This window comes from Polypterus senegalus, chromosome 10 (assembly GCF_016835505.1).
Source record: "Polypterus senegalus isolate Bchr_013 chromosome 10, ASM1683550v1, whole genome shotgun sequence".
Taxonomy (NCBI): domain Eukaryota; kingdom Metazoa; phylum Chordata; class Cladistia; order Polypteriformes; family Polypteridae; genus Polypterus; species Polypterus senegalus.
In genome coordinates this window covers 111,257,592-111,282,873 of record NC_053163.1, presented here as the reverse complement: position 1 = coordinate 111,282,873, position 25,282 = coordinate 111,257,592, and the positions used below count along the sequence as shown (strand labels likewise).

At 39.6% G+C, this 25,282-nt stretch overlaps 1 protein-coding gene across 2 annotated transcripts in view; it reads right to left on the bottom strand.

The window, feature by feature from the left end:
• Positions 1–461: 461 nt before the first annotated feature.
• gab3 (GRB2 associated binding protein 3) overlaps positions 462–25,282 on the bottom strand; it is an 80,952-nt gene continuing 56,131 nt past the window's right edge. For both annotated transcript variants that reach the window (XM_039766319.1, XM_039766320.1), the window contains exons 3-10: positions 22,092–22,314; positions 21,522–21,871; positions 19,342–19,397; positions 19,008–19,260; positions 18,818–18,908; positions 14,206–14,308; positions 11,385–11,510; positions 462–1,669 (exon numbers count right to left, since the gene is read on the bottom strand). In XM_039766319.1, the coding sequence (XP_039622253.1) occupies positions 1,553–1,669; positions 11,385–11,510; positions 14,206–14,308; positions 18,818–18,908; positions 19,008–19,260; positions 19,342–19,397; positions 21,522–21,871; positions 22,092–22,314 (1,319 nt within the window). In that variant the 3' untranslated portion in view covers positions 462–1,552. The remainder of the gene's footprint in view (positions 1,670–11,384; positions 11,511–14,205; positions 14,309–18,817; positions 18,909–19,007; positions 19,261–19,341; positions 19,398–21,521; positions 21,872–22,091; positions 22,315–25,282) is intronic.

Here is a 25,282-nt window from a genome sequence, read left to right as displayed (position 1 = left end):
TGCCCAAAACTTTCCCATAAAGCACATAAAAACTGGCAAAGCACCCCTGCACAGTATACCACTGTAGCTTGTAACTGCTTCAGAGTCATCATATGTCTCTTTGTGGTCTCCCTTTCTAGTCTTCTTGCATGATCACTCAGATTCTATGTAGGGCCTGCTCTGGACAGATTTACAGCTTTGCCATATTTAGTGACTTGAATATTTTCTTGTATCCATCCTCTGACTTGTGCTTTTCAATCACTTACTCGCTGAGTTTCTTGGAGTGTTGTTTTGTCTTCATTGTGTAGGTTAGGCCATGATAATGATTCACCTCGAGTTGGCCCTTTCAGATGAGGTGCATTTATGCTACAATTCACTGAAACTCCAGACAGGGGACCTCCACTGAGCTAATTATGAGACTTCTAAACCAACTGACTGCACCATTGATGATTTAGGTTTGTCATATGAAAGTGGGGGAATACTTATGAGATAAATTATTTTGTTTTTATTTGTAAATCGTTCAGCTTTGACTTTAAAGAGTCATTTTCTATTAATAAATGTCAAACAAACCAAATGAATTGTTGCATAGCAATAAAATGTGAAAAATTTCAAGGGGCAGAATACTTTTAATAAACACCGTATGTAGGTTTTGAGCATGTAATGCTAGTGCTAACCCCCAAGACATCTAGCATATATAGAGTTAATACTTTATACTTATACCGTACCATAACCTCATTGTGTGTGACTGTGTGCACCACATCAATAAAAATAAATTAATTAACCTCTGTATCTTAATTTGATAACATACACTTTATAATGGAGCGCCCCATGAAAAGCAATTGACAGATTAATATATGTTACATTGTAAGTTATACATACGTACCTCTGTAACCAAATTAGGGATGCTGTTCACCTGAAAGGGCAGCAGATTAAAAATGAATTGTTACTTGAACAGTGGAGGGGAAAATCCATGAAATGTCAGTGGGTAGAGCTTGTGTTGTACCTCACCCATCTAGCCACAGAAAAGAGAGAAACATTTTTACATCTAGTCCTCCACATTTAGCTTTCAGAACCTACTCTTACCCCTTAATAATGCTCATATATTCAGGATCAAATCTGTATCTCCCAAAACCACTGCTGTCATAAACAAAAGTTTGTGTGGCAGCCTGGTTGCAATAGTCAAGAAGTTGATCACAGGATGTCACACCCACAGTGTCCACTGTGAAAATGCCAATTAAAATGCTCCTTGAGGCGCCTTCGAACCCTAGTGTTAGTTATCATGAAGACAGTGGTACCGATACAGGAAGAGTCAGTTTGTGCCTCAGGCTATAGCAACATTGGGTACAGCAGAGCTGCCATGATTCAGTCAAGTGGTAGCTTTGGACAAAAATCTGTCATCTGCTTGTCTTGTATTTGCCCATCAGTAGTCCTCATCCCTGAGCATAGGTGAGTGGACAATCCAGTTTTCATATGCCTGTCAGGTGGCAGTAGCAAGCTCAGTCAGAAATATAAAGGAGATAGAAGGTGAACCCCATCCTGGCACCAGTTCCATTCCATCTTCTCTTCTTGCCAGTCACGCCTTTGATTGCCTAACATCTGTCCACTCCTGTTTTGTATTCTGAAGAGCCTGTGTTTTCTTTTCGTCTACCAGGACATAATCCACTTTCTCCTCATCCAGCAAGAACAGCTTCTAAAAAAAACCAGAAAAACAATGTATTGTCTTTTAGTATTTGATGTCCCCTTGAAGCACTTATGGCCAAACACTGAAAGTTTAAATCTTAGTATTGTATCACTTCATGACCATGGAAAACTAATATAACCAGCTAGACAACTTCCCCTTGGGGATTAGTACAGTGTTCCAAATACCAAAAAAAAACCATTTTACATATGTTAATACTGTATATATTGTAAAGTAAATCAATGTACTTTACTGTACTGCTTCTGGTGGAATTATGTTTGCTGTAAAGCAATTACTGTATATAAAAATTGGTGGAATGACTATGAAGGAATACTAGGAAAGTATTGGTAGGGCTGTGGTAATGATGTCCCTATTCGATTCAGTTCTGATTCACAATACCCCGTTTTGATTTGATATTGAATTTATCTTGATTGAATTAGCGTGCACTGATATATTTGAAGTGGTGGTTTTTTTTTTAGAGATTACTTAACCACACATAAAGAACATTAATATAATGTAACAAGTTTCAGTAACACTCTATTTGAAGGCTGTCCACATAGTAAATAGTTAACAGTATTTGGAAGATGAGGAAGAAAATATCATTGCTCTTAAAAAAATAAAAAAATAAATAACTTTCACGGTCATGCACTCATTCAAAATTCACCATAATTTAACTAACATACAGTATGTATTGCCCTATCAGAGTCCACACATGTTAGGGGGACTCCTAGTTTTAATACAATACAATTGCATCAACTTTATAAAACATCTATGTCATCTTCTAATTAATATTATTATAAAATAATCAAGTATTGCTTCTTAAATAATAAATAAAGTATTCAATATTAATAAATAATAAATATATTATTCAATAACCTATTTTTGTTTTATGAATGTAGACACCCTTCAACTGAACTGTTAGCCAAATTTTTTCCTCTACTAGACATTTCAAATAATCTTAAATTAGTCAAAATTAAAGATACAGCGGAAAGTCTTGTGTCTTGCTATAATTGTACAAGTTACACGTATCTTCAGTTGCTCACGTGTAGAAATCATGTTAATCCGTCTTGAAAATGTGTCCTCACACTTCCTCTTTAGACAAAAAGGAAGCCTTTTTAAAATTAGAATCTAGTGCTGGCATTTTGACAGCAGCATTGGATGAATGGGACATAAAATAAAAAGAACCAGACACCATGACTGACAACGCCGCTAATATGATCCGTACGGTACAGCTTATGGAGCTACTTCACGTCAGCTGCTTTGCACATACACTTAATTTGGTGTCGCAGGCTCTTGTGAAAATTCCAGCGATTGCCTGCTTGCTTTGCAGCACTGCAAACTTTTCCCCCTGTAGCATTACAGTTAGCCACATACTTATAAAGAAGCAACGTTTTTTTAACTTTTCCAACACACAAACTTCGGACTGATGCGGTCACTCGATGGAACAGCACATTGGAAATGCTAGAAAGATTTTTAGAACGGCCACTCATCTCAGCAGCTCTGTAAACCGTATAGATAGTGAGGTTGCTCCTGGTGTGACTGGCATGCAGCGTGCTTGTGTGCAACACATCCACCACAGGTGCCCCATCATTTTTAATGTAGTGACATGTGATTGTCACGTAGGAATCTGCTGCCCTGGATGTTCAGCTGTTGCAAGTTAGGGCTACTCTGTCCGCTGAACTGAGAGACGTGGCGATGCTTTACTTAAAATCTTCACCAAGCCTGGGTTCAATGACTTCTCTCATTTACTTTCTGTTTGGTGTAGAATACCGCAGTTTGAAAACCTGTATCATTTCCTGAAAGCCCTCATTACGATGTAAGGTCTTATATCTTTACAGATAGAAATTGCTATAAATTCAGTTATTTTTTGGGCATGAAGCAAATTAAATGGAAGCTAGGAACTGCCCACCATCTCCAGTGTAGATTGTTTAGGCTCTACTCATTTGGATGTTGACTGAGATTATGTTTATGAGTGACACCGGGATAAATGATTTCTCAAGTTTGTTGTGTTACAGCAATACTTCACTTCTGTAATGCACAGCTTACATATATGGCTCTTTACCAACACAGGGTTGAACCTGGAGGAAGTCCACACATCTAAGTTAAGTGTTGAAGGCACTGATTTCAGTTGAGGAGGACACACCATTTTTTGCAGTCGTACTGCAGCCAGACCCTTCTCATCCTATGTGAGGTAGCAAAGTGCTTTTCCTGTAGAAAGCCTTAACAAGTGCATTAGCAACATCTACTGGATTGCACACTAAAAATTAAGATAAGCAAATTCTGCATATAGTAATTAGCAGGATGGAGATACACAAGATAGATGTTGAGATTTTAAGAATCAATATTGAATCTTTTTTCATGAAAAACAACAATTAATTGGAAAAGCAATATTTTTTATCCAGGCCTACTTATTGGTCTACAACTACATCACATTTACCCATGGAGCTTGATTGCCTAGTATGGCCTGCCTTGTCTGTGCATTTACTCACCTCAAAAGTGCCAAATGTTAATCCATACAGTATAAATACATCATTAAGTGTTTTTTTTTTCTGGAGTAAATATGCAAAATATCCCAGCATCCTTGCTAAAGGATGAACACCTCATTTAGTGGTAAATTAACAGGAATTTTAGGTGCATCTGTGAATAAGGATGTTTATGTTGGCTGACATTGGTTCCTTTTTTTTCAACATCACCAGTTCTGATTTCCACATAACTACACCCTGAAGTGCAAATGCTTCTGGCTCCAAAGAACTACTGTGCCAGCTCCAGCCTCCTGAAACTATTAATCCAGCCTTATGTATTTAAATAAGAAATATGCATTATATTTTTCCAACATTAAAGTGCCCTCTTCTGGACCATGGGGAAAATCTGATTAGTCTTATCCTTAGACTTTTTAAGACGTCTGAATTTATGAATACAGTTTATCATGCTGCTCACTGTATGAAGGACCCCTGGGTTTGGGTCAAATATAATTTAAGTGACGGCTAAAAATCTGAGGGGTATTAAACTAAAACTGCAGTCTCAACAGACACACACCATTTCATGAAAGCCTCCAGAGCTGCATATCATCAAATTAGGTGTGTACAACGTCATTATGTTTCTTAGCTGAGTGTGGTTTAAATTCACATCACATGCCATTACCATTCTCTTCTCAGCACTATATTACAGTAAAACTCATACAACATCCATATCAGAATAGTTTGATGCATGAAGCCTTCATAATTTTTAGGAGTTATCAGTTTCAGACACATATCCTGGTCTAGAAACCCACTTGTTTTGTATCATCCCTTCAGCTGCTCTGGAATCAGACACTTCTTACCTTCCATTAATAATGTTTCACAGATAAAGGAGAAAGATATTATAATACTTCATGACACTCCTATGATTACATTTATGTCAGACTAGTTTTACTTTTTTTCAGAATTTTACGAAATCCAAAAAAGACAGCAGGTAACACTTTCACTTTCCAGGCTTCCAACTCCCTGTTGGATTTTCAATTGGGATTTTTCTTTGAATGGTCTGGCCTCCAGGCACTCCAGGTTCCTTCCAAATAATGAAATCACTAATGACATCCACATGAACGCATATCACTACTGTATCCGCATTATAATTAAATACTGAAACAGAATTGTATTACACCTAAATAAGACCCATAAAACAATACTTATCTTCCATGACTGCATCAGTGTCAGCACTATATATAGCATGCCATTTTACACTCAAAAGAGACCCACATTATATCATGCTACTTTGTTAACTCATCACTATTGAACCTTTTCTTTGTATTACAAAAAAGTGATTCATAAGTGGGCTCATGTTATACCACTTCATATGAATGATTTACTGTAACTACATCTTTTCTAGAACAATATTACCCTTGTCATACTTATACCAAAACATTAAAAACATTATTAAACCTGGTTAATCTCATTCAGGGGTAAATGACACACCAACATTGAATACTTTCCTCCACTATCTATCTATCTATCTATCTATCTATCTATCTATCTATCTATCTATCTATCTATCTATTTATCTATGTACAGTGCATCTGGAAAGTATTCACAACGCATCACTTATTCCACATTTTTTTATGTTACAGCCTTATTCCAAAATGGATTAAATTCATTTTTTCCTCAGAATTCTACACACAACATCCCATAATGACAACGTGAAAAAAGTTTACTTGAGGTTTTTGCAAATTTATTAAAAATAAAAAATTGAGAAAGCACATGTGCATAAGTATTCACAGCCTTTGCCATGAAGCTCAAAATTGAGCTCAGGTGCATCCTGTTTCCCCTGATCATCTTTGAGATGTTTCTACAGCTTAGTTGGAGTCTACCTGTGGTAATTTCAGTTGATTCGACATGATTTGGAAAGGCACACACCTGTCTATATATGGTCCCACAGTTGACAGTTCATGTCAGAGCACAAACCAAGCATGAAGTCAAAGGAACTGTCTGTAGACCTCTGAGACAGGATTGTCTCGAGGCACAAATCTGGGGAAGGTTACAAAAAATTTCTGCTGCTTTGAAGGTCCCAATGAGCACAGTGACCTCCATCATCCGTAAGTGGAAGAAGTTCGAAACCACCAGGACTCTTCCTAGAGCTGGCCGGCCATCTAAACTGAGCGATCGGGGGAGAAGGGCCTTAGTCAGGGAGGTGACCAAGAACCTGATGGTCACTCAGTCAGCTCCAGAGGTCCTCTGTGGAAAGAGGAGAACCTTCCAGAAGGACAACCATCTCTGCAGCAATCCACTAATCAGGCCTTTATGGTAGAGTGGCCAGACGGAAGCCACTCCTTAGTAAAAGGCAAATGGCAGCCCGCCTGGAGTTTGCCAAAAGGCACCTGAAGGACTCTCAGACCATGAGAAACAAAATTCTCTGGTCTGATGAGACAAAGATTGAACTCTTTGGTGTGAATGCCAGGTGTCACATTTGGAGGAAACCAGGCACCGCTCATCACCACAGCAATACCATCCCTACAGTGAAGCATGGTGGTGGCAGCATCATGCTGTGGGGATGTTTTTCAGTGGCAGATACTGGGAGACTAGTCAGGATAAAGGGTAAGATGACTGCAGCAATGTACAGAGACATCCTAGATGAAAACATGCTCCAGAGCGCTCTTGACCTCAGACTGGGGTGACGGTTCATCTTTCGGCAGGACAACAACCCTAAGCACACAGCCAAGATATCAAAGGAGTGGCTTCATGACAACTCTGTGAATGTCCTTGAGTGGCCCAGCCAGAGCCCAGACTTGAATCCGATTGAACATCTCTGGAGAGATCTTAAAATGGCTGTGCACCGACGCTTCCCATCCAACCTGATGGAGCTTGAGAGGTGCTGCAAAGAGGAATGGGCGAAACTGGCCAAGGATAGGTGTGCCAAGCTTGTGGCATCATATTCAAAAAGACTTGAGGCTGTAATTGCTGCCAAAAGTGCATTGACAAAGTATTGAGCAAAGGCTGTGAATACTTATGTACATGTGATTTCTCAGTTTTTTAATTTTTAATAAATTTGCAAAAACCTCAACTAAACTTTTTTCACATTGTCATTATGGGGTGTTGTGTGTAGAATTCTGAGGAAAAAAATGAATTTAATCCATTTTGGAATAAGGTGTTGTGAATATTTTCCAGATGCACTCTATCTATCTATCTATCTGTCTATCTATCTATCTATCTACTAGATACTAAATCTGTGGAACAGCAATACTAACCATAAAGTCACCACATATAGTTCAGCCCTATTACTCCATGTCACTCATCATTAATAACCCCCCTATTATCCCATATCAGTACTAGATTACATCCAAATAAGACCCTTATTACAGTACTTCTTGTCACCCTGACCCATGTGTTATTTCCATAAATAATCTGTTTAACCCATTCCTTTCTTATTTGTACATTGTTGTTAATAATAATAATTATTATAATGATGTATTTACTGTATAGGGTGGCACGGTGGCGCAGTGGTAGCACTGCTGCCTCGCAGTTAGGAGACCCAGGTTCGCTTCCCGGGTCCTCCCTGCATGGAGTTTGCATGTTCTCCCTGTGTCTGCGCTCCGGTTTTCTCCCACAGTCCAAAGACATGCAGGTTAGGTGGATTGGTGATTCTAAATTGGCCCTAGTGTGTGCTTGGTGTGTGGGTGTGTTTGTGTGTGTCCTGCAGTGGGTTGGCACCCTGCCCAGGATTGGTTCCTGCCTTGTGCCCTGTGTTGGCTGGGATTGGCTCCAGCAGACCCCCGTAACCCTGTGTTCGGATTCAGCGGGTTGGAAAATGGATGGATGGATTTACTGTATATGATGCCTTTGCCATACTCTTGTCTGGAATTGTACAATAACCAAAGGGACCTAAACTACTTGTGTCACTTTGAAAACATTTGAACTAAACTGTATTTTGTACTTTACACATCAAGCACATTTTTGGTAATGCATCCCACTTTTACCCTTATGAGTGTACTTGTGACCCCCCTTGCCCTTTGCTTGGGACCCCCCCTTGCCCTTTGTAGATATGAGTGTGAATGTCAAAGTTGGGGGGGTGGAGGAATCAGGCACAATCGTTGGAGTGGTGACCCACTGCAACCCACTTTACAATCCATTGCATCCCATTACCATTATAAACAGATGCAACTCACAACCCACCAGTGGCAGTCCCCAGTGATTCAGAAATACTACTTCAGCTAGATTGATTGATAGATAGAGAGCATATACATTCTTCCAGGGGGTATATTTATGAAAAAAAACTTTTGAAGCTATTTTACCATATATGAAAGTTCAGATAACTTCAAGTGAGAACTATATTTCGATCAGCATTAGACTCTTAGTCCCTTCTTTCAGAATGAAATTAGACTATAGTTAGGCCCTTATTTCTCCATAACAGAAAAACTATACCAATATCAGACGCATTTTAGTTTGTACCATACTAAAAATGTTTGAGAGTTACAATCGCATTGCCTCATATTATAGTTATGCCTCAATGAGATGTACTGTATATCTAATTTTATTCAGTTAAATAATAATCATTTATCAAATACACTTATTACTTTGGGTGGTGCAGTGGGTAGCGCTGCTGCCTCGCAGTTAGGAGACCTGGGTTCACTTCCCGGATCCTCCCTACGTGGAGTTTGCATGTTCTCCCCATGTCTGCGTGGGTTTCCTTTGGGTGCTCCGGTTTCCTCCCACAGTCCAAAGACATGCAGGTTAGGAGCATTGGCGATCCTAAATTGTCCCTAGTGTGTGCTTGGTGTGTGGGTGTGTGTGTGTGCCCTGTGGTGGGCTGGCACCCTGCCCGGGGTTTGTTTCCTGCCTTGCGCACTGCGTTGGCTGGGATTAGCTCTAGCAGACCCTCTTGACCTTGTAGTTAGGATATAACGGGATGGATGGACTTATTACTTTGTGGCTCTGTATCAAATCAGCAAGATAAAAAAAATAGATGGATGAGTAGACACCCATAATATCCAAAATGAGATCTGAAAATACTTTGATAATAAATTTTTGTTATTACATTTTCCTTTATAAAATAACACTGTGTCACAGTTTATCAAACCATCATTGTCCCAGTCAGATCCTTCTGTGTAAAGTCTAGTTATATATGATGCAGTACAAATATGTAATCTATAGTAAACACTTTATTGCAACAACAAAGTCAGTCACGTGACTTTTGCCTTGTTGAAGCTCATCCCAATAAAACACCAAAGCAAGCATACAGCATAAGGACAACAGTAATCATCATTCCTTAGCCTCTACCAAAAAAACAATTTTTCACAACCACACATTGACATATTCATCAAATTAATGTTGACGACTCTTAGGTTCCAGATGTTAAGTTTATCTTACAGCTTGAGGACAAGTGCTATTATAAAATCTGGGTTGCTGGTCTTGATTGACTCTTTTGCTTAAGACCCAGATTACCTTAATATGAGATCTATCAATATTCCTTTAATTGATATTATTACACAGTTGATCTTTTTAAGTTTCAGTATCAGTTGTGCTTCAGACTTCTCGGTGAGACCTAAAGATTCTTCTTTGTTTGACTTATAACAGGCATTCTGTGGAGACTAATAACATGATTTTATCAGTAAAGACTTGGACCTGTTTCCTTCTCATAACTCTTTGTTTTATACTTGTTTCATTCCAGTAGCTGATCTGCTGGAATCCATTATACAGTCTGTTTCAAGCGTGTAGCCACCTGGTACCTCACCTAGATTGTTTCTCATCAGCACATGTGTTTTGCCACAGCCGATCTTTGTGTGATTCAGCCTGCTGAACTTCACTTCCAGGCAGGGTTAAACAGGAATGACGAGTTGGTGGCTGCATAAGTGCTGAAAAACTGGGTGATGTGGGTGTGTAAGAAAGCTGTACAGTTTTCAGAAGAATAACTGCATGCTGGACTGGGATGTGTAGACCTAGGGGTAAACAAAACCTTAATTCTTCTGGAAAGTGGGCCGTATAACAAGCCCTGCACCTACTTTCTGTGCTCCTTTGTATTTATTTGCATCAAATAAGGAGAAGGAGTGGGTAGCAAGAGAGAGGATTCTAATATAAACAGACTTTACGAAGTGCTCAGAAGGATGGGGACTCGCTGAGAGAACATTACGTGAGTCATCACCCCATCGTAATTACAGTCAAGCTCTCGATATTTTTAGCAACGCTCTCTCTCTCTCTCTCTCTCTCTCTTTCTCTCTCTCTCTCTCCCTCGCTCATTGTCTTTATGGCTCGGTCTGAGATCTTGTTTGACATCATTTATCCTGAACCCCGTGGGCCCTCTGAAATCCTGCCAGTGCTCAGACTAGGATCTTGTTGAGCTCAGCCCCCTCACTAGGAGAAACATCTCTAAGATGTGAGTTGCACAGAAGCATTCTTAGGTCTTGCACACCCTCCTAACGCCTTTAGACACATCTTTTTTAGCCAGGTTTCTTGCCCTCTAGCGGAGTGATTAAAAAATGTCTCTGCTTCTCATTTTGTCCTTTTCCATTGTGGCAGACATAGCAGATAACATGCCTTTCTGCTACAGATTTCCACTGTACAGTAAAGCCCAAGCTTCATCTTGCCCCCTCCCTTCTTCGAGTCAGCATCAGGCCTATAACTGACAGGACTCTAATAACATCAGATCCACTCTTCTGACCTCCCCGTCAGTAGCAGATAGCTGATGAAAGAGCAGCAATTCTAATCAGCTAATCGTGACTCCAGGCCGCACCTCGCTCTGAAGGAGGCGCATATATTAAAGAACAATCGGCTCCTCTGTGTTTGTGCGCGTGGCTATGTTTCCTAATATCTGCTACTTTTAGAGCCAGCTTTTAGATCTTTTACAGTAGGCTGGCAGTGTGGCCTGGTGCCTAAGAAGCTGAATGACAAAGCTTCAGTACTCACTGATGACACACTATGACACTTCGAGTGATAAGATCACCATATACAGTCTGTAACCACCATGGAAATCACTCTGGTGTGTGGTTCATCATGAAAGGCTCTATATAATATAAATGCTTTTTTCTACTGTATTTGTTGCTGACCCCATTTTATGTGTGCCCCTCAGCTTCTTCCAAGTTGTAAATATTCATGAATTTGTATGCCTCGCAACCTTTATGTATGTGTGTTTCATTATATTCCCTGCTTTTTGGTACTTGTTTTGTGTGTGGAATCATACTCTTCTCTATCTGTTTTTACCTATTGCATCTTCAGCTCTTCAATCTGAAAGTGCATTTAGACATTACTTTGACAGGGGCTGTTACCTGCTGGGCAGGAGAAGGAGAGACCAAGTTAAAGTCCAAATCTAGGTAGTCCAGGCTGACTTTTCCAGGCCATTCATCGAGAATGTGTCCATTTTGTTGTCTTAGTGGATGTCTTTCTGCCTGTGACTGAAAAGAAATAGGCCAGTTAGAGAAAGGAATCTGACCACACTGCATCTTCAAGGATTTTAGTTTATTACAATTTACTTTTATTTAGCATGTAACATAATAAGTTGTCTCTTAGCACTTTACAGATTTTCATAGGCAGAGGTTAGTCTGGCTAGAAGTAGTCTAGGAGAAGGGCCACTTCTAACCTTTATAGGGTCTTAGGTATACTGTGCAAAGATTCCCCGAGGGTGATCCGGTTCATAGGATCCTCATTGTTGAGGATCCGAGTGGCTGGACCAGGCGAAGGCGATGCCCACATAACACATGGCTGTGGCAGACAGAGGATCATTTCTGAAAGGTGGGACTGGACCGCGTGTCTTCCTGGGGGTAGGGATCCCAAGCTGTTTCGTCATGTGGTGGGTGCAGCAACGTGCTGTATCAGTGCATGCTCCCCAACCTGACCTGACCTGCTGTACTTTATATACGCCTATATTAATAAAGTCATAATCTGCTAGTATGTCTGTTTGCTCAGTAAAGACACAAAATTCACAAAAAGTGCTAAACGAGTTTTCACAAAATTTTGCTTCTATTTTGTCATGCATCCAACTTAAATATAAGCTATATGGCATTTTGGGGTGAGGGGTTGTAACTGTAAAAACTAGAGTTGATACGGAGACTATAATTACTATCACCCAATAGGAGTGTGCTGGGGCTGATAGGAGAACACTATTATAAGCACGCACAAAGTTTTTTTTACCAGCCAAAGCAAAATCTCATCCAAAAACGCTGGTACAGTATTTTCTACTCAACTAATCTGGATAACAATTGTATTGGCTTCCTAAATTATATCTTTTGTCTAAGAGTATGACATTTTGTCTATTGTGCATTGTGTTTATCCATGCTAAATTTCATAAAGATTATTTTTTCCTATTTATTTTCATCTAGATCCTTTTCTAATAAATACTGTATATACTCGTGTTTAAGTTCTCCCGCGGGGCTTGATTTTACCATATAATTTCTGGTATTTTATAATGTCGGTCGTATAAGTCGAATGTGGAAAACTCACGCTATTGGTCCAAGAGATTATGAAATGCTAACGCCCACCTGAGAGAGTAACCACGGAGCACACTGCCTTTTATTTCTATGTATTGTGCCTACCTGACCACACGGTAACACCCAAACTATTCTGAAGTGACGATTGCAGTGATTTGTGTTAAATGTATCTCACACCCTCATACACCTTTATCGTAAGAGCATCCCTTATCTACGATGGAGCATTCGATCAGAAGAAAATATGAAGTGATTTTAAATTAAACTTCGTTGAAGTAGCGAAAGAAATCGGTAACTGTGCTGCTGCAACAAAATTCTGATGTGTCTGAGAAACTGGTGCGAGATTGGAGGAGGCAAGAAGATGTAAAAAAAAAAAAATTAAGTGTCGCATTTTTGAACGGGCGTATAAGTCAGGGTTTGATTTTATGATTGATTTTATGGGTTTCAAGGCCAGACTTATACATGAGTATATAGGGTATATGGGTTCAAAAGTGGTGTACCTTTGCCAAGCCCTTAAGGAGAACTGTTCCTTAATTTCGGCCTCCCAGAAAACTTTTAAAACTACAAGCACTCTTTTTTAGTGAGTTTCACGGTTGTAAAATTGCATGCAATAAGAAATTTGGCATCAGTTTTGTGAAACTGTGAAAGAAAACTTTAGCATTTTGCTCACCACTGTTATTTTTTGATGTTATAGTACAGGGTTATATTGAGGCCACCAGAAAAGGACAGTGGTACCCTGTCAAATGTGCAGAGAGATATTTCATTGCACTGTGTACACATGACAATAACTTTGAAATGAACTGATGACACTACATTTTTTATCAAAGCAAAACCTTACATTTTTTTAAAAAGCCAATGCATATTGTTACTAAGTGTGATAGAGATAAGCCACAATGAAACATTAAATACATTTATGTACCTGACAAGTAAGTGTTCAGAATATAGTAGAAGGAGACCAATTAAAGACTGCATTAGTAACTTTTTCTTTGTTCTTGGTGGGCATAATTCAAGTCCATTTTATGATGAGGAAAATATAATTTTAGGCTTTGATGACAAGAAAGCTGAAAATCAATATTGAATGAATCAATTTTTGAACTATCATTAAAACTTCATTGAATGCCACCACTGGTGCTGTCTCTTGGAATAATACAGAGACCTGTAGTGATGTCTGTAAACCCCAAAATCCCCCAGTCACCCCTAGTGTAGACGCTTTCCTTGATCAATGGATTCACTAATTGAACAAGCTATTCAGTTTGTTAATGTGTGATGTGAATTTGCAGTTCTGTAATAAAACATTTAAATTAAAAAAAGGAAAAGGTGCTCTATAAGGTGCAATTTGTTTGTAACAATTAATGCCAAAATTATGAAATAATCAATACACACAGTTATGTTATATACTTGATACATTTAAGAACAAGTGGCAACAGATAACAGTTAAAAAGGACCATGTAAGTAATTATAATATCAGAATAATAAACTTATGTGAGCCTGCAGTTCTTACATAAAGTTCAAAGTTACACTTTGGTGGTAATACAGCAAGCAAATTGGCCAGCCACCTCCTATTATGATATTTTTGCTGTGCTTGCTGGGATGCGACCTGAGTTGTAAATTACTCAGTCTTTTAATAGCACCAAATGGGACAACTCTGGGGTTCAAGGATTATTACCATTCGAATATAGCCATCTTCTTCGCCTCCCCCGCTGGAGCTGCCTGGACCCTCATTGAAGTGATGGTGATGTTCTTCCCAAAATGATCTCCCTGTTGGGTTGCTGAAAAGTGAAAGCACAGACATTACGTGTGTAATAGGTGTCCCCGGGTTCATCTGTCAAACAGATCTTAAAGGGAACTTGGATAAGAAAAGTCTACGCCAGGTGTGCCTTTCATCCTGTGCACCTGCGGGGCTGAGTCCTTCATGTACTCTGTGTGAGCTACACAAGCATATTTTGTTCCAATTCAAATATTACAGGCACCCCATATTATTTCTGCTTGAGACAGCTGTACACTGTGAACTAATATGCACAAACACATTTTGAAAATGTCCTGCACTCATTATGTCAACATAACATGAATCTTACACTCCTATTTATCCATACATTCATTCTGTATAAGCAAAACTAATTTGTCCTGTATACCACATATTAACTTTATAGAGTTTTAAGTGAACCTCACATTCCTCCACTACTTATTAGGTGAGTCCAGTATGTAGTCTATACAGTATCTCAATGTTTTTGTCCTATGTACATATGTCACCATCTTTATAAATCCTGGAACACCTCTCATACCCAACGTTAGTCCTACCTGAGCACCAAGCACTGATGCGAGACAAATTTATCATTATTTGTTAAATACTTGTGTCCCACACTCTTCACACGATCCATAAAATCCTATATGAGTCATGGATTCATACTACATCCATTGTGTGAATCATATATGGACTATATTATATAATCTACACATGCACCTTCTATGTAGGTATTATAAGAAAACTACATCCTTAGTCCCTCTATGAACCTTATGAGACCCAAGTTCTATTTAAACTTGCTCTTTCCATCTTTAAAGTATCCCACACTCCTACATCAGAATTCCTCAGCAAAACTACACCTCAGTCTAAGCTTTCATGCTCATTATCCATCCATCCATCCATCCATTCACTTATCCAATTCAGTGCCATGGTGGTTACAGCCTATCATGGCAGGATCTGGTGCAGGGACACTATGCAGGATGTCAACCCACCTCAAGGGACACTCACACTTATAACCTTGTAAACCTTATAACTAACCTTAACCTAATCTAACCTTATAAACCTATAACCCAGAGAAAGCCATGCAAACACTGGGAGGCTGCTGTGAGGAGTTGTGCCATCCTGCCACAATATTCACATTATGCTTCCTATAAATGTGGTCTACATCTTTAAGGCACATATTTATTTTGCCACAATGTGAGACCAATATGCATTTTCTAGATCTTTGTCAAGTTCAGTAAGCACCCTGTGCATCTTCTGTTTGAGAGATAGTGAACATTGCAAAATACCTAAGGGAGTTCCCAGTGAGAGTGCATTATATGTCTTTAGAACATCAGAAATTGTTTAACGAGACCAAGCCATTTAGCTCATAAAACTTATAAAACTCCTATCCATCTAATTTCTCCAAAATAACATCAAGTTGAGTTTTGAATGTCCCTAAAGTCACCCCCACCACCACACCACAAGATGTAGTCCCTAAACTGTTAAAGGATAAGTTCTGTGTTTTTCAAGTTGAAATTTTTTTCTTCACAATTATGGTATCTATTACTTTGCCACATAAAATTGTGTCTAAAGTGAAGTGTTTTTATATATTTTAAAGATACTTTGTGTGTTCTTGCAGCTTACAATAAGGCTAAAGTGTACCAGAGGTCCATAGATGATAGAAAAAGCTTACCAATATGTTCTCTTTGAAGCAGCAATTTCAATTAAAGAAAGCATGCCTTACATGTTTATGAGGCATTCTTGTGATAATGAAAGGAAACTAGAAAAAATTATTTTCTAACAGATTCTTAGAAATATTTTTAAAGAGATAAGAATACATTACTTGTTCACTTGTCTGCTCAGAGCCACTATACATAAATAAAGAAGCTGATCAGCACAAAAACAAACACAAATGTGAAGCTATTTGCAGCAATTTTGTCTTTTGAGAAAATGGTTCAAAAATGTGTTTATCCATCCATCCATCCATTATCCAACCCGCTATATCCTATCCACAAGGTCACGGGGGTCTGTTGGAGCCAACCCCAGCCAACACAGGGCACAAGGCAGGAAACAAACACCCCGGACAGGGTGCCAGCCCACCACAGAAATATGTGTTTATTCAGTGTGTAAATGTAAAGTTAAAAAACAAAGTGTTTACAGTTTCCATTGACCCCCTTATGGTAGCTATGACACCTTTTATAGTTATGGGTTGTAGTGTTTAGGCTGAAGGTGAACACTTGAATGGAAGACCCACTGAAAGTGTATCAATGAGTCCGTAATGGTCATATCACCATGGGTGACTACTTGCAGCTGAAGTGGAAGAGAAAATGTGCTCTTGATCGCTTATTATTGAAGCTAACTGCAGTTCCAAACATATTTAAGGTGAGTCATTTCACTGCAGCTGGAAGTGAAATGGACTGAAATGTAAAGCCATAGAGGAGTAACAATGCCAATGTCTTTTACTAGCAAAACTGAATACAGCATAGATAAATAGCACTTATATAGGGCAGCAGGGAAGAACAATCATTATTGGTCCTTCTTCAAGAATCTGGAGTCATGGCTTTGAATTTTGAACCTGGTCATTGTCCATGTGGAGTCTGCATGTTCTTTCAGACTGAGCGTGGTGTTTTTCCTAACACACGTACAGAGTCAGTCAGTCATTGTCCAACCCACTATTTCCTAACACAGGGTCATGGAGGTCTGCTGGAGCCAACCCCAGTCAGCAAGGCAGGAACAAATCCTGGGCAGGGTGCCAGCCCACCGCAGGAACAATTTAGGATCACCAATGCACCCAACCTGCATGAGGAAACTGGAGCACCCGGAGGAAACCCACACAGACGTGGGGAGAACATGCAAACTCCACGCAGGGAGGACCCGGGAAGCGAACCCGGGTCTCCTAACTGCGAGGCAGCAGCACTACCACTGCGCCACTGTGCTGCACATACAGAGTCAATTTAAAATGGCAGTTCCAGGTTAGCATGTTCCTGTGAGGGGCAGGCACCTGTTTCTTGCCTTTCACTCAGTGCTCCTGATCAGTGAGATGAGGTGCCCAACCAGGTTTCTTTATCTCACATAAAGTTTGTTTACTTTTTTTAGTTTCCTTTCTAAAGTGATATGGATGCACTGTTTTACAATATCTGTGCAATCTAAAAACTGATTAGGATGTAATGAAATCCATTCCTTCAAAAATGAACTTGAAGGAAAGTATTTGGTTTTCCATTTTCCATTCAAGTTTTGGTTTTTCATTCACCAATGGACCTGTGTACCCTTTAGTTCTATTATACGCTACAAGATCAGACAAGTTATTTTTTACTTTTATGAAAAATGCTTCACTTTAGAATGTAATTTTATGAGGCAAATTAATATATACCATGATTGTGAAAAATAACCTCATCTTGACAAACACTGAACTTACCATTTAATGCAAGTCCTAGCGGTTCATCAAACACCCTATTAATGACCCACTAGCACCACATGAACCCTTTTCTGCAAATCTACAACCTTACTGAGACTCTCTATACACATTTTTATATTTTCTGTTCATGTCTTAAGTGAGCCCTACAGCATTCCTGATGAGAGAATCACAAATGTCCAACACTCATACAAATCTTGCATTCATCCAAAACCTGTACACTGCAAAAAAAATGCATATGCATAAACTAGACAAAAAAAAAAAGAAATGGAAATTGTGCTGCTTTTATTTAACAAAAAAAATCTGCCAATGGGTTAAAGAAAAGGATTTCTTAAAGTAAGCTACATAATCGTAAATACAAATTTGTTGATAAGTCAATAATTCTTATAATAAGGAAAACAAGATTTATTGTCATGATATAAATACTTTTCACTTGCTTAGATTTCATTTTTTGCAGTGTATGTGAGAACCAGTTTGAGCCATGCTGGAGCATTACAGTCGCCTTTCAGCTACAATATGCTATGAAACTGTGACATGACAACTACTCCTGTTTGACATTGTGACATTCATTACAATTCTATGAAGATCATTTGTTAGATGTACAGGTTTAAAGTGCAACTGTATACAGTATATGGCAAACATATTGCATGTAGCACAGAAATCACATGAAAGTGCTTAGTGGATCTCACTTTTGTTTTGTGTCATGTTTTTCTTGTTTGTGTATTATTTTAACATTACTATTTTTACATAACCTGCTCTTAAATGACATGGCAGCCTTGATTAAGGTGTTTTCATTTTTTGGACTTACTGTATTTGCCTTTTCTTAACTCTCTAGAGAGATAGTAGCACTCTGTCATTCTCTTGTCCCACAATTTGTGGTTGAATTTTTTGCTCTAATGCTGCCTTCCTCTGCCTTCTCCATTGCTGTCCTGTTATTTAGATGGAGTAATTTAAATTGCATTTAATGAATTAGGACTTTTTATTTACTTGTAGTGTTTAGCTTTTCTCTTGGTCCTTCTCCAAAATTCTTGCTAGAAAAATCTAACATAGAACTGTAGAATAGATGCCTGACATTTCAGAGACATGCACAAAGTGAATATTCTTCACATAAGAGTTTGTGCCCCCTCACCCCATCATTATTACCATGGTTCTGTCATGGTCCTGGTGAGAATGGGGCGAGCTGGGTGCTCTCTGATTGTAGTCAGACTTCTCAGATCAAGAGATGGAGGTCTTGCTGTAATTGGTAGAGCAAAGGAAAAAAAAATATGGCAATGTTAACAACTGCTAAGTATAAATACACCACCATGCTATTACCCACAATCTTTTCTCTTACTCTTATTCCGTGGTTTCAAGCTTCGGTTGACAGGGGGAGGCTCCATATCTGGTGGAAGTTTTGGAAGTGGACTTGGTACGGGCGTCAACTCAGCAGTTCCATTTGACAGTGGCATGGCGACAACACAAGGACTCATAGGAATGTAGCCGTCTGGAGAGAGGTCGTGAGATGTTACCAGGGGAGATTTCATTGGCACATATGCATCGTCACAATAGCTTGTAGGTCCGCAGCTGAATGGTGTTACTCTGTGTGGCTGAAATCAAAGGGTGTCCTGTCAGAAACAAAGGTCAAGACTGACCCAAAAAGAGGTCATTTGTTTCACTGAACAACTTACCAGACTTAGACTGAATCTCTTCTCCGGATTCCTCCTGTGGTTCATCTCAATGTCCTCTGCAAGTTGAGAAGAAAGTACTCAGCACAGACCTAATATTTATTTACAGTATTTATTACTTGAGGACAATATTTATAATGTATGTTATTACAAAGCGCATCCATCATTTATATAATAGAGGCAACTATACTATAAAATACAATGTGTTTTACTAATGATCTATGGATAAAATATTGTAAATGACAATCATATAAATTCTATATAGAGCTTTTCTATATCTATCTATCTATCTAGCTATCATACAGTGCATCCAGAAAGTATTCACAGCGCATCACATTTTCCGCATTTTGTTATTTTACAGCCTTATTCCAAAATGGATTAAATTTATTTTTTTCCTCAGAATTCTACACACAACACCCCATAATGACAACGTGAAAAAAGTTTACTTGAGGTTTTTGCAAATTTTTTAAAAATAAAAAAACTGAGAAATACATAAGTACATAAGTATTCACAGCCTTTGCTCAATGCTTTGTCGATGCACCTTTGGCAGCAATTACAGCCTCAAGTCTTTTTGAATATAATGCCACAAGCTTGGCACACCTATCCTTGGCCAGTTTCGCCCATTCCTCTTTGCAGCACCTCTCAAGCTCCATCAGGTTGGATGGGAAGCGTCAGTGCACAGCCATTTTAAGATCTCTCCAGAGATGTTCAATCGGATTCAAGTCTGGGCTCTGGCTGGGCCACTCAAGGACATTCACAGAGTTGTCCTGAAGCCACTACTTTGATATCTTGGCTGTGCGCTTAGTGTCGTTGTCCTGCTGAAAGATGAACCGTCGCCCCAGTCTGAGGTCAAGAGCGTTCTGGAGCAGATTTTCTTCCAGGATGTCTCTGTACATTGCTGCAGTCATCTTTCCCTTTATCCTGAATAGTCTCCCAGTTCCTGCCGCTGAAAAACATCCCCACAGCATGATGCTGCCACCACCATGCCTCACTGTAGGGATGGTATTGGCCTGGTGATGAGCGGTGCCTGGTTTCCTCCAAACGTGACGCCTGGCATTCACACCAAAGAGTTTAATCTTTGTCTCATCAGACCAGAGAATTTTGTTTCTCATGGTCTGAGAGTCCTTCAGGTGCCTTTTGGCAAACTCCAGGCAGGCTGCCATGTGCCTTTTAGACACCTTTAGGAGGAAGGAGTGGCTTCTGTCTGGCTACTCTACCATACAGGCCTGATTGGTGGATTGCTGCAGAGATGGTTGTCCTTCTGGAAAGTTCTCCTTTCTCCACATAGGACCTCTGGAGCTCTGACAGAGTGACCATCGGGTTCTTGGTCACCTCCCTGACTAAGGCCCTCGTCCCCCGATCGCTCAGTTTAGATAGCCGACCAGCTCTAGGAAGAGTCCTGGTGGTTTCAAACTTCTTCTACTTACGGATGATGGAGGCCACTGTGCTCATTGGGACCTTCAAAGCAGCAGAAAATTTTCTGTAACCTTCCCCAGATTTGTGCCTCAAGACAATCCTGTCTCGGAGGTCTACAGACAATTCCTTTTACTTCATGCTTGGTTTGTGCTCTGACATTGACTGTCAACTGTGGGACCTTCTATAGACAGGTGTGTGCCTTTCCAAATCATGTCCAATCAATTGAATTTACCACAGGTGGACTCCAATTAAGCTGCAGAAACATCTCAAGGATGATCAGGGGAAACAGGATGCACCTGAGCTCAATTTTGAGCTTCGAGGCAAAGGCTGTGAATACTTATGTACATATGCTTTCTCAATTTTTTTATTTTTAATAAATTTGCAAAAATCTCAAGTAAACTTTTTTCACGTTTTTAGAATTGTGTAGAATTCTGAGGAAAAAAATGAATTTAATCCATTCTGGAATAAGGCTGTAACATAACAAAATGTGAAAAAAGTGATGCGCTGTGAACACTTTCCGGATGCACTGTATATTACTTATCAATCTATCTGACCTAACATATACATGTACTGCCTTTCACTAGGTACTGTATCTGTCTCAGTAGAAATTGTATAAGATTTAATATATCTATCTGTAATTATATAGTGTTCTTCACTGGCTAATTATATTCAAAGTATTCAGGAATCTGCCTGTGGTGTCATATACTTTATGCTTAGGCATTTTTCTGAGGGATCTCAAATGAAATTGTGGGCTATTCCCATCTTACCTCTCAAGGCAGCATCTATACTCCATTTTCTGCATGCTCTGATGGGTTGTACAGGGTCTGCCATGTCCCCATCCTTTGACATCATATAGACAGGTTTGGGTGGCCGAGGAGGAGGCGTTTCTCCATCTTGGCAATTTTCCCGCAACAGTCCAGAGCAGTTTTTATCAAACATAAAGACCTCTGGCCAGGGATTTTTGGTCCCCATGGCTGGAGAAGTGACAGATTCAAGCAGTGAAAAACTCTCTGAGAGGACAGAAGGTGTGGTTGGCTGACTGGAGCAACCGGGGGAGGAAAAGACGTCATCAACTAACGTATCTGGGAGGCGGGACGAGTGAGACCAACTGTTACATCTAAAAGGAGAGAAAAATAAGAGAAATAGTCTGACAGCTTCTCAGACTTTGATATAATGCTGCAACACTGACACATAATACTGACACTGAATGGCTTAAATCCATGAAATAAATTCTTTTTAAAGACTCGTCTACATATTGTCTCTCAGTCCTGTGGCTGAGGTGTGAACAAAAAAAGGTAGTCACACTGATTTACAGTTAAGTTTTCCCTATGACTTACCTGTTACTGAAACTGGATGGCCCAGTCTTACATTGGGACAAGAAGAGGTAGTCAGAGGGAAGTGAGGAGTCTGACTCACTGTGGCTGCCTTCTCTACTGCTTGTGTCAGTGGGAAAGTCCTGGACAGAATTTGAGGTGGCATCAGTCATTCTGGAGGTGTGACTGGACCCTGATGGGCTGCGCTGCAGCGATGATATGGTTGGAGAAAGGCTCTCCACAGAATCTGCAAAAGCACAAATAAAGATAAAGTCATAATAGTTCCAATTTGTCCTACCATCATGAACAGCATCAGGTTGAACAGCTTCAAGTAAAACATGGAATCATATAACATTCTCAAATGCAGACAATCCAATTCATGGTTGCGGAAGCCTGGTGCCTGCCATAGCATTATTGTGGGTTGTCAGTCCACTGCAGGGCCCTCTCATGCACTTACCCACTGTGGACCAATTTAGAATAACCAGTTAACCTTAACCAGTTAATCTTTAGGATGTGGATGGAAAAATGGAGTGTAGAGAGGAAGAAGCCACAAAAAACATGAGGAGAACGTGCAAAATCTATACAGAGAGTGAAATTCAAATCCTTCAAGCTGAATCAGTAAAGAATTAATCACTGCTTTACCACACTGTTTTCAACATTTAAATGTTATCGTTTTTATTTTCCGTATTTCACTAGTAGTGTGCCCTGACTGGCCTCCTCTAGCAGTTAAGCAGAGCTGACTTTCAGCAGTCATAGCTCAAAGACATGTTCATGAATAGGCCTGTGTGCATCTCAACCTATAAACGGTGCGTACGCACAGAAATGTTGCGTAAGAACTTTTCCACGTTCAAATCGCGATGTATAAAACCTACACTTGGCGTAAAGCCACGCACTTTTCCATGGTACCTCATGCCTTGTTGTACGCAAGTTCTCCGCTCGGTTTTGCATACTGGCGGCACCCAGCGTCAAAGCAATGGTACTGTTCCTGTGTGGTTACTCATTATTTTCCTGACGTGGCTTTATAAATACACTGAAACTAACCGCATATTGTTTATTAGTGTAATGCATCTGATTGTAATTAACTTGTAACAATATAATGGTCCAGGGAACAGCCATAGTATTCCAAATACCATAACTGCTTTAGTGTTGCTACTCTCACTTCTCCTTCTTCTTCTTCTTCTTCTTCTTTCAGCTCCTCCAGTTTAGGAGTTGCCACAGTGGATCATCTTTTTCCATATTACTCTCACTGCACGACTCAGAGTATTTATATCACTGTATCTGAGTGTGAATCACAGCAGCAGCTGATCAGAAAGAGAATTATCGGTATACAGTTTCATGGACACGCTGTCTCAGCCACTGCAAAACGTTTTAAAGCCTTTCCTGTACAGACCTCGTGGTTCAGAAACAGTTTAATCCCAAGAACTTTAAATGCACTCAATCAATTGCTCCTTGTAGAACTGTTTGTACTTATAAGTACAATCACCCCACTGTAAACTTGCACTACAGTTATAATATCGCACAACCTGAGCCACTTTATAAAGCACGTATTTACATATGATGACGATATCATTTTTAAGGTGAAATGCAGCAAAATATGTTTATTAAATTATACAGATAAAACTTTAACTTCATTTAAATAATCTATATTCTTCACTGGGAGTGTCGTAAAGGATAGAATAATTAAACATGTACTACGAAGATATTTCAATGTTCCTTAAACGTTTTGAAGAAACGAAAAGCGCTAAGCTTACAGATGGCTTAACTTCTATTACAGAGCTGATTGTGTTACTTGGGGAAAGAAAAGCACTGACTGCAGTGATGGCTACGCCAATATATATTGAATATAAAACAGAAAGAGAAAATAACAACACAGCTAAAAATGCAGCGACAAATTTCGGCAAAAGTTAAATGCTTGTGTCATGAGCACGAGGCGGCTATGCAGTGTCTGCAACGGACGTGGCCATCCACCGTGCATAAGCTACCTTACTGACATTGGCGGGCGAAGGAGCCACCGATTCTTCCTCTGCCCAGTGCCACCACAAGCCTAGAGCCGCCCCTGAGTACTGCTGCAATAAATTATTTCATCGAAGTGAAACACATGTTTTATAATGTGCTTTAACTCCTGTCATCATGAAAATAATATCACATATACATCTCAGTATTTTAGTTATTCAGAAAGCTGTAATATCACGAATGTAATGGATTCTGTGTCCAGTTGGAGGAAGAGAGCCGGTTTAAGAAACAAGTAGTGATTCACACACATAGAGCACATAGAAGATCAAATACAAAACAAAGCATTTAACGTGCTACTTTAATTACGATGTGATTTGAGAAACTGGTTAATTAAACGATTTTAAGGTGAAGTTTATGATGTTCTACTTTAATGACAAAATAAACTACGTGATTAAAGTGGAAATGTCGAGATTGAAGTTGACATTTCACGCTTTTTTGCCACTGTGTGACTTTTTTTCTCTGTACCCTAATAAGCTTTCATATGACACTCAGACAGTGGGCTACAACTCGGCTTTTCACGGTGACTTTGATATGTGACTTCTTTTTATTTCCGCACTGTGCGATTTTGTGAATGTGAGCTTTCAAGTTTCTCCAACACGCTATGTCACTCGATCAACTTCCTTTTGTTGATTATACCACGGTTTATTTGAACAAATAGTATGTTTTTCCTTTGCCTCCACTTGGTATTCGCTGAAATTCTTATATTTTCCCCATTTTCCCATTGTTTTTTCACAGAAGGCTGAGCTTAAGGCCGAGTTATATTGATTTGCATATTCAAGGAGGCGTAATTCTGGGAGGATTTGGGGCGTTACATAAAGTGCGTGCACGAGCGTTACTTTTCACGCTGATCGGGATTTATGTAGCAGAAGAACGTGGAAGTTGGAGTACGCACAAATTCCTGCATCTGGATTTTTCTGTGCGTAAGCAAATTTCAGCTTTTGTGCTTACGCCATGTTATAGTGCGAGTTCTACGCACGGCGTTATACATGAGGCCCCAGGTCTCCTTGACCCCAAACACAGGCATTTCCTAACTATGAAGTTTAGACTACAGTCTTGGATCTCTCTGGCCCTGAAGAATGGCTTTGCCACATTTGTGACCATCACAACATGAACTCTAGCTACAGTACGCTCAAGGATCACTATAAAGTTTTATTTTCCGCAGGTGCTCAGGCATTATCTGTTTGATCTTCATGCTTGATCTC